At 45.3% G+C, this 10,173-nt stretch overlaps 1 protein-coding gene across 1 annotated transcript in view; it reads right to left on the bottom strand.

Annotated features, from left to right (window-relative positions):
- Positions 1-77: 77 nt before the first annotated feature.
- The window catches only part of ACLY (ATP citrate lyase), a 28,701-nt gene continuing 18,605 nt past the window's right edge, over positions 78-10,173 (bottom strand). Inside the window, exons 14-28 of the mRNA XM_030966096.1 lie at positions 9,081-9,222; positions 6,397-6,565; positions 5,852-5,956; positions 5,423-5,619; positions 5,161-5,242; positions 4,702-4,812; positions 4,046-4,173; positions 3,758-3,851; positions 3,354-3,508; positions 2,860-3,010; positions 2,211-2,354; positions 1,918-2,031; positions 1,379-1,461; positions 1,069-1,145; positions 78-907 (exon numbers count right to left, since the gene is read on the bottom strand). Of these exons, the coding sequence (XP_030821956.1) occupies positions 813-907; positions 1,069-1,145; positions 1,379-1,461; positions 1,918-2,031; positions 2,211-2,354; positions 2,860-3,010; positions 3,354-3,508; positions 3,758-3,851; positions 4,046-4,173; positions 4,702-4,812; positions 5,161-5,242; positions 5,423-5,619; positions 5,852-5,956; positions 6,397-6,565; positions 9,081-9,222 (1,847 nt within the window). The 3' untranslated portion in view covers positions 78-812. The remainder of the gene's footprint in view (positions 908-1,068; positions 1,146-1,378; positions 1,462-1,917; positions 2,032-2,210; positions 2,355-2,859; positions 3,011-3,353; positions 3,509-3,757; positions 3,852-4,045; positions 4,174-4,701; positions 4,813-5,160; positions 5,243-5,422; positions 5,620-5,851; positions 5,957-6,396; positions 6,566-9,080; positions 9,223-10,173) is intronic.

Here is a 10,173-nt window from a genome sequence, read left to right as displayed (position 1 = left end):
TGTTTTGTTACATGACAACTTGTCACACATCCCCTTAGACACTGCTTAGGGACAACTCACAGAAGTCACACATGGAAAAAAGAATAAATTAGTAATGTGTATTTATTTGCGTTTGGTTACAGTACACTGACAAGGAGGACACTGAAATTATTACTGAGATATTTTTGCAGCTGCAGATTACATAAGTGACAGTGCACAGAGCAGCAGTCAGAGGAAAGGAGAGGTTGTTTGCATAAATACAGACACTGGAGTACAAGGATTTCACAGTTTTCACAGCAGTATGTTACAACTTTACACTTTAAATTACTACACCAGCTTAAGTAACATTGGTTATACTTTAGCAGTGGTCCCAGGATTCAGGTACAATCAGACCAAGGATAAGAACATGGTAAACAAATTGAAAAACAACAGATAACAAAAAAAAAAATTCTAAAGTGATGGCTTATGGGAATGACAGGCACGTTCCCCTCATGGGAAAGGTACAGCTTGTTACCAGAATTCAGTAAGGCATACCTATGAGCCAAACTCTACCCCCCAAACCCTAAACCACTTCTGGAAACAAAATGAAATGAGAATAGAAAAAAATAAAAGTGTGAGAGACGGTATTAAATACAGCAGGTAACAGAGGGAATAGCACAAGTTTTGGTTTTATTAGAGTAAGTTTCTATCCTTATAAAACAGTCACTTTGCACAGTTTGACCAGGCAGCTCGACATCTCTGTCCCAATAATCATCTTTACACATCACAGTCCCACTGCGGCTGTCCCCTGGCCAGGTTTCTGTCCTGGTGCACTCCAAGGCACCAGCAGCTTCTCACATGGTCATGTGCTCCGGTAGGACGTAGGATATGTCATCCCAGGGGTGACGGTACAGACCCTGCTTCAATCTCTTCTGGTCCAGGTAGTGCCCTGAAAGGAGAGTGGTTTGTGTTACAAAATCCCCATCCCTCCTTTAGTCTTTGCCTTGAGCTGGATTTCTGAATTCCCCGGGGTTTCAGGTTTGTCTGGTGTTCCTGAGGCAGAGCAGCCCCAGGAGGAGGGAAGGGGCAGGGAGGACATGGCAAACTCACCAATGAATCCCATACTCCTGCCCAGCACAAAGATGCCATTGAGAGCTCCTATATCAATATACTCATCTGCTTCTTCCCTGCAAAACAAAAGAAAATGATTCCTTAAACAGATGATTACCAGGAACCATTCAATCTCAGATGGGCTGCCACCTGCTCTAGTGCCAGAAGCCACACAAATTCCCCTGACAGCTTTCTGCCCCCAAAAGCCAGGCCAGGCTGTTTCCTTCCCATGACATGGAATTCTGCCCCTCAGGAGCTGGCAGTGCAGCTTCATAGGACCATGATGCAAGAACAGCTTCCCCTCACTCACCGTGTGAAAGAGCCACAATTCCTGAGCACGTCAACAAAGGCCACTCCAATAAAGCCATCTACATTCAGGATAAGGTTTGGTTTCTGCAGGAAATAAAACACATGCAATAAAGATTTCAACAGTGCAAGTGGTGTTACATGGCACCTTCCACTGGTGATTTGAGGGCTGCCTGTAGCTGGGGGCACACCAGCCCAGCAGCCTGAGCAAGACCTACACTTAATGGGAATGTTGGAAAATCAACCCAAAACCCTCTTGGGTCAGGGTTCAGAGGTTCTCTACCATGGGCCAACAGTCTGGGATTTACACCCAGCAGTGCCACTGTGGCCACACAGATGACGGTTTGGCTTGTTCAGCACTTTCCTGGTAGCCAAATGCCTTCAGCCTTCCCAAATTGCAGCTGTACTTGGCTTCAACTCCACCCCAGACACAATCCCCAGCAACAATTTATGGAGCACTGCGCTGAAAATACAGCTGAGGGCCAGTCACTTTCCCTCCCATGAGAACCAGTGCCCAGAGCAGTCAGAGCTGGTGCCCCTCACCTTGGAAGTTGTGATTTTTTCTACTTCGAGTGCGTAGTCCAGCAGCGGAGTGGCTGGGAAGTGCTGCTTCACGTAGTCCTTGAGAATCTGAACTCTCATGTCAGGGTTGTTTATCTGCAAGTTCAGAGCACATTACAGTCAGTGATGCTGCCTCTCACTGATACTCTTTGTAGATTTGGGAGAATTTAGTAAATAGCTGCCTCTGAAAATTGCTGATTTTCTTTCCTTTGTTTTTGCTCTCCCCCACCCATCCCTAAAAATCCCTCCAGTTTGCCCTAATGCAATTTTCTTACTGATTTCACTCTGTGTCCAATGCCCATGATCAGCTTCCCTTCTTTCTTCATCTTATTCACAAATTCCATGGGGATAATGCCACTGTCAAAAGCTTTGCTGAACATCTTGGCTGCAGCATCAAGTGCTCCCCCAAACCGGTCACCCTGGGTTCAGAACAAAGGCAATTACATCAAAGGACTCCACAAATAAGATACAAACCCAAGATTATCTCCCCCATCCACCCTCCTGGTCTCAGGCATTCATGACATTAGAGTTGGGCAGGCACCTGAGAGAAAGCATTTGCTTATCTCTCACATGAATGCCAATTTGGAGCCAGTGCATCTCTGCTAGAGACAACATGGGGGAAAATGCAATCCAGTGTCTGTTTTAGCAACTCTTGTCACAAGAGTTCAGGCACCAGAGTCAACAATGACAGCAATTTGGCTGCTACAAAATATTTCTAGACTCAAAGGAGTCAAACTAGTCTGACTTATTGGAAAAATGGACCAGATTTGAAACTAAAACCAAACTATAAGAGTTGAAATTCAAAGTGTGAGTGCACAGACACCACCAGTCTGTGACTCTGCAGCCAATCCAAAAATAAATAGTAATAAAACCTAGAAGAGTAATGAGTAACAAAGCTAAACCTCCTGAATATCAGGTACTCACAATAGTAAGAAGGCCCGAAGTGAGGCTTGAAACCAGATCTTTGCCAGCCCTGGCACAGACAATGGTGTTGTGGGCTCCAGACACAGCTGGTCCGTGGTCTGCTGTCACCATCAGGCACATCTCAATGAACTGGCAGGCGTACCTGGGCAACCTGGGCACAGACGCCACATCAGTCAGGGACACAACACAAATGCAAATGTTTGTAAAGTCCCCAGCCCCTCCAGAGTTGAGGTGACACAAGCAGTCACAGAGTGTGAATCAGGCCTAGAATACAGAAGTTTCCTCAATGCACCACAAGACTCATGGAAAACTTCATCCTGAGATTAAAACACACTGTATGCAACCCAAAATGCTGATATAGCATCATGGAGGAAATACAGAGACGGAATTCCAGTGAATCTACCTTCACAAAGGAATCCTGGAATTACTTTTTTTGCTTAAGAGTCCATTAATAAACAAGAAAAACTCCAAAGAATTTGCAAGAACCACCTCACCTCCTCTGAAACCAGAGCAGGCCTAGAACTCCTCCAATTCCCATCTCCTCTTTGAAGACCTCAGTGATGGGCATCCCAGCATAGATCAGCTCCTGGCCTCGCTCGTCACAGATGCTGGTCATGAAGGAAGCCGGTTTGCGGATCAGCCCCAGCTCCTGCAATTGCAGGGTAAATACAGCATGTTAAACAGCCCACTCCAGCAGACAGGGGCAGCACAAGGCAGAGCAGGCAAACAGCAACACCTCAGGCTTGTCCTCAGAGCAGCTGCCACAGCCCAAAATCAGCACAGTTCACAAGTAACACTACAAAGCACAAGGTACAACCCCAACATGGTATCCAGAATCACAGACAGTGCTCTGGCTGATTGCAAGAAACCCAAAAGCAGCTAAACCAGCACAGCTCACCCTTGCCCAGGAGTAATCCATCGGCACAGTTGGAGGAGGCACCTCCTCAGCTGGTTCAATCACTCTTTTGGCCACAAGATCCTGGTACACAGACCTAGGGAGAGAATCCATTCAGTAACTTTGGTCCTTCTAAGAGATCCAAGAGAGGTTAAAACCCCTTAAGACCTTAAAACCCCACAATAAGTAGAATCTGCTTTCCTTAAGCAGAAATATATTCCCTATCAGGCCAGAATCAGTGTCCTGACAGCTTTTGTCCACTGCTGCAGATGCCCTGTGAGTGTGACTTACTGAATGACCTCTCCCAGCTCATCAAAACTCCGGGGAACAAACACTCCAGCTTCCTTTAAGGCTTTGTTCTTTGCTACAGCAGTTTCAGAGGCCTGGTTGGCACAAGCTCCTGCATGGCCAAACTGCACCTACAAACAGGAGAAGAGAGCACTAAGGAAAACAGATTGTTACCTGCAGAGAGTGCAACAGAACAGAGCCCTGACTGGGAACAGCAGTGGCTGCACATCTGTCTCCTCTGGGCTGCCAAAACTCCTGGCTGCAGTCAGAGCCAACAGGGCAGTCACAGGGATGTTCTGACCTGGAATCCCTCCAGGCTCATTCAATTTCTGCCACCCTAAACTGCCCCACTTCAGAGCTGCTTAACATATATCTCTGCCATCCCCACTCCAGAAACAGGCAGCTATTGGAATTTGTTGCTTTCCCTGGCATCTTTGGGGTCCCTTCACAAGTAAGCAGAATCCCCTGGAAATTTCCTGTGACAGAACTATAGAAGCACAAGATAAAGATACCTTTATCATTTGTATTTATGTACTTTTGCACATGAAAGTTACTACTGCCAGTTCTGGAAGGTTTAGGTATAATGAGTGAAGTTGTGTTTTATTTCCTGTTGTGGATATATTTCTTTTTTATGCACTTGCCCCCATTTTTACACATACCTCTGAGGAGAACATGGTGGCACAGGTACCAATGCACCAGCACACCACTGGCTTGGTGATCCGGCCCTCTTTAACACCCCTGCAGATCTTGTACTCTTCTGTGCCTCCAATCTGCAGGGAGAGAGAGATGGTTCCAAGCTGCACTTTTGATAAAACCAGCTCCAAAACATATAAAGCAGCATTGCTGGGAGTTTTTTCTCCTTTTTCGCAGAATAATGGCTGAAGTGTCAGAACAAAACCTCCTGATTTTTGTTTTTCTTTTATTTATTTTAAATAGGGAAGACTATGCTTGCCTGTGGAATGCATTCAGTTTCTTCTGACGAAAGCAACAAGAAATAAAATTTGGAATATTCAAGAACAGTAGAAGCTGCTATTTAGTATCCTTACAACCAGGTCAGATGCTCCCAAAACAAAAGCCACACACAGGTATTTCTCAGAGAGTTAAGTGGCCTCACTCACCTCACCCAGTACTACAATCATCTTCACTCCTGGAGTATCCTGATAACGCAAGACATGATCCATAAAAGTCGAACCAGGATATCTGCGTGCAATCAGGAGAAATGGTAGAATTTAATATATTTTTCTGAAAGAAAAACACCCAACCTGCTCTTCTGTTGCAGCCTGAATTATGAACAGCAATACTATTCCTTCTCCAAATTACCAACAATTCCTCTGTTGACCAACTTGAAAACCAGTGCCTGCTGAAGGTGCCAACTCGTACCTGTCTCCTCCAATGGCCACCCCCTCATAGACCCCGTCAGTGGTGCGGGAGATGATGTTGTTGAGCTCGTTGGACATCCCTCCAGAGCGGGACACGTAGGCCACGCTGCCAGGGCGGTACAGCTTTGATGCCAAGATGTTATCCAGCATGCCTCCTGTGTTGCCTATTTTAAAGCAACCTGGTTTGATCCCACCAACCTATAAGAGAAATGTGTAAAGCCCTTTAAAATCATGAAAATGAGGAACATTTGTGTAAGGCAGCATTTCTATAGATAAAGGAGGATGGAGGATGGCAAAGCCTTTAAGGTGAGAGATCAGCATGCACTTCCTGTGAGTAGAGACAAAGTGGGTTGTAGGATGCACTTCATCTATTGTAGAAAGCTGATCTGAAGGTTAAGAAAGACAGGAGAAGGTGGCCATCAGTACTTACAGTTGCAGGCCCAATGATGGTGACTCCCTTTTTATCAGCTGTCTTGATCAGTTTGCGTGTCAGGGCCTCTGGAATGCCCTCGGCAATAATGGCAATGGTGCGGATCTACCAATGGTGAGAGAAAAAAAATCATTGGTACCCCACAGAGCTGCCCCTTGTCAGGCCCCTGGGAGGTCACTCTGTGCATTCTCATCCAGGAAGACCCAATGCATGAATCTGCAGGCTGCCATGATCTTCATAACAGGCTCAATGCTCTGGTCAGGGGATTTTCTCCCCCTTGCATATCAGAGCACCACTGAAGGAGTGAGTTACTGCTAACCCAGAAGCACCAAGATCCTCTTAAACAAATTGCAAGTCCAGCATTAGGATTTGCCAGGGACCCCCAGCATCCTCCTTACATTCTGTAAAGGGTTAGAATTGGGGGTTATCTGCTAACTCAGAAAACCAAGACAATTTGCTAATGCCATCATGGTTTAAGAAACACCAGTACCCTGCTGACAGGGTCATCCTTCTTCATTTGGGCTTCTTCTGGATCCTGCACTCACCTGAGGATAATTCATGGTTTCAACAGTGCTGTCATAGGCAGAGCGCAGGGATGCAAAGTTGATGAGAACATCCACCTCTGGGTGCTTCCTCATGGCATCTGACATGTTCTTGTAGACTGGGATCAGGATTTCCTTGTGGCCCCAGTAGAACTTCTGCCTGTGATCACCCCTGTGGGAGAGAAGATGGGAAAACCCTGACCTGAAGGCTGCTGGAAAGGCAAAGGGACACAGTGCATGCAGACAGAGGAGTTTACAAACCCCATATTCTTAGTCCCTGAGACTGACTGAGACACTCACGAGCACGTGAGCGTGTCTGGGGAGGGACCATATGACAGCAGAAGGTTCTTCAGAGAATAGGACAGAGCAGCATATGGAAGGAGACGGGCTAATGGGGACAGAGGCATCCAGCAAGATGAATAAGCTCTCCAAACAGTGAAGTTACCAGAGCCTTAACTCTACTCCAAGCTGGAAGACAGAATGAGGCACAGAAAGAGTAATGAATGAGAGGCATGCAAAGCTGTGTCACTGGGCTGGGGCTAACACTGGACTAAGGGAACAGCAAACCAGTATTTGTAGTGAACAGCCAGGACAGCCATGGGAGGGCTGGTCAGCTTCCCAGTTCTGCTACAGGGGGATTCTGTGTCATGGACATATTTTATGAAAAATCCTTTTGCTAGGATCTTTTTTCCTGAGAAGCTGAGAAGTCTCAGAAATGAAATGTAAACAATAATTATCTGCTGCTGTGGAATGCAACAGGTGCACCTTTGATTGGTCTCATGTTGTTGTTTTTAATTAGTGGCCAATCACAGTCCAGCTGTCTCGGACTCTCTGATCAGTCACAAGATTCTATTATCATTCCTTTCCTTTCAAGCCTTCTGATGAAATCCTTTCTTCTATTCTTTTAGCATAGTCTTAGTATATAATTTTCTTTTAATATAATATATATCATAAAATAATAAATCAGCCTCTGAAACATGGAGTCGAGATTCTCATCTCTTCCCTTGTCGGGGCTGCCTGCAAATTCAACAATTCTGCCCATCCCACAGGCACTGGAGGGGCAGCACCTGGGAAGGTTTCACTGTGGGTATTTCATACACAGAAGATGCTCTGACTGGAACTGCAGTGAAGTCTGACTGAGCAGTTATTTGAGTGTGTGGATACTGGCTGTGCTCCCATACCAGCACATTCACAACGGAACATTCCAGGTTTTGCCAGCCTGGCTCCCTCCAAAAGGTCAAGCAGAATCAGATAATTACAGGTAGCCTTTAACTTCAATCCCTATTGCTTTTTCCTCCTTAATCAAGTGCAGCACTGCCAGAGGCTGCCACTCACATATGGACATGGCTGTGCCTGCACTCAGTACCCTGAGGTTTGCACTTGCTGAGAAGTTATTACAGAGCTGCAATTACCATCAGAGCTGCAGAATAACAGTACAAGGTCTTAATTGTCAAGAGGAGAAATTCTCTGCAGGACAGAGGCTGATTAGACATCAGCTCTCCAGGATGTCTGTAAATACCACAGGAATGAACCAAAGCTCCTGCCTGGCTCTGGGCTCCCACCTCACTGTTCTGGAAGCAACAGCTGCTGTTTCCCTTCTCCCTGCTTGCCCTGTCCCACAGGGAGACCCCCACACTGAGGAGGAACAATGAAACAACTCATGCACACCCAATAGCCCTTCTCATCCCTGGAGGGATGGGTAAAAGAGGGTAAACACCACAAGGGAACTCTCTATCCCACCAAGGGATCCACAAGCTTCCTGTCTGCTAAGAAATCCCTGCTGCTATTGGAAAGAATACGAACAAGATTTTATTTTTTTTAAATTTTGTTTGGTTTTGGTTTGTCAGCAGAGCTGCTATGATTCTGGATAATATTTGGAGGGGTAATTCCTGCTGCTGCAGGCACAAATCAAGGTGTCTTAGATATAAGCACACAGCCAACAGCAGGTGAGTGGAAGAAGCCTTACACAGCCTGCCTGCCTTTGCTGAGCCAGGGGGCTGGAGAGAAAGCCCAGGTAGCCGCACCTTGTCACTGTCATATTTTCTGAAAAATCCCTTTGCCAGGATTTTTTTTCCTGGGAAGATGAGAAGCCTCAGAGAAAAAAACAATATAATCTCATTTGCTTCTCCCTGTTTTGCTGCTTTGGAATGTGGCTGGGGATTGTTTACCGAAAGGTGCATGTTTGATTGGTTTCATGTGAATTGTTTTTACTTAATGACCAATCACTATCAGCTGTGTCAGACTGAGGATTCAGTCACAAGTTTTTCATTCTCATTCTTGTTAAGACTTCTTTCTATATCCTTTCTCTAGTACAGTTTTAGTATAGCATTCTATAATATAATAACATAAAATAATAAATTGGCCTTCTAAGAACATGGAGTCAGAGTCACTCATCTCTCACCTCGTCCTGGGGACCCCTGCAAATACTACAGACATCTTTTAAAAAAGTGGAACTTCAGTTCTGTGGTGAACACTAAGCTGTTTGAACAGCACAGCCCAAAATCAATGGTTGAAGAAAGCAGCCTACAAAGCCAACCCAGGGGTGGAAGGGAGCAGAGGAGAAGGTGTTCCAGCAGGGATGGAGACCAGGGCAGAGCCCCACTAAAGAACCACAGAGACTCAGAGAGGAGGAAGGGCACAGAAGAGCTGGAGGGAAATGGAAATGTGACACAGTCACAGGTACTTACGTGAAGGGATAAACCATGGCAGCCACTGAGGGCTCATCCCTGGAGCAAATATAATCAAAGTCCAGCATTCCTTGGACAGCCCTGGTCTGCATCCCCCACACAATGGCCTTGGTGTGACGGCTGAACAGGGTTGTGGCTTTACCTGCTCAGAAAGAAGGGGAAAAAAACCCCAATCTGTCACCATCATATTTTCTGAATAATCTCTTTGCCTAAGATTTTCTCCTGGGAAGCTGAGAAGCCTCAGAGAAAAATTAAAACAAATATCTGATTTGTTTCTCCTGTGTTTTGCTGCTTTGGAATGTGGTTTGAAGATTTTTTATCCAACAGGTAATCATTTCATTAATTTCATGTGAATTGTTTTTACTGAATAACCAATCATGGTCAAGCAGTGTCAGACTCTGAAGAGAGAGTCACAAGCTTTTTATTAGTATCTTTTAGCCTTCTGTCTGTATTCTTTCTCTATTCTTTAGTATAATTTTGTATAGTATTCTTTAATATAATATAAATTTTAAATTAGCCTTCTGAGAACATAAAGTCAAATTCATCTTTCCTCCCTTCAGTGGGGGTCCCTGAAAATACCACACCAATCCAACTTCAAACTTGAGCAAGACACAAACTGCAACTTGGCCAAATGCCTGCTGAAAGGCTCCTTGGTGAGTATTCCCCCACCTCCAAACTGAACCCAGGAAGATGAAGTGCTGTTTGCAGGATGGAGTAGCCACACTATGCAAATTAAGAAACTGTAGATGAATTTGCAATCCCTTCCTTGGATTCTGAACACAACAGCCAGGTTTTGGGGTTCACTAAATGGGCAAGTGAATCACAGGAGGGAGCTGGTATAGGACAGAAGTAAAAACTGCCTCCTCTCTCATGAGCCTTTCATATTTCTCCCAGTTTTCTTATGCAAGGCTGAAGAGAACTTTGAATTTCATGTATTTATTTGCATGTAGCCCACAGTGTGGGTGAACCACGGGAGGCTGGTCAGGGCACAATAGTAGAATGACAGAAAACTTAAAAAACATAAAGGGCAGCAAATGGGGGAACAAAGAAAATAAAGGAGCTCAACATACTTGGGTTGTCTTTTCTGGTTTTT

The sequence above is a fragment of the Camarhynchus parvulus genome, chromosome 27 (assembly GCF_901933205.1).
Source record: "Camarhynchus parvulus chromosome 27, STF_HiC, whole genome shotgun sequence".
Lineage (NCBI taxonomy): Eukaryota > Metazoa > Chordata > Aves > Passeriformes > Thraupidae > Camarhynchus > Camarhynchus parvulus.
This window is presented reverse-complemented; position numbering and strand designations above follow the sequence as displayed.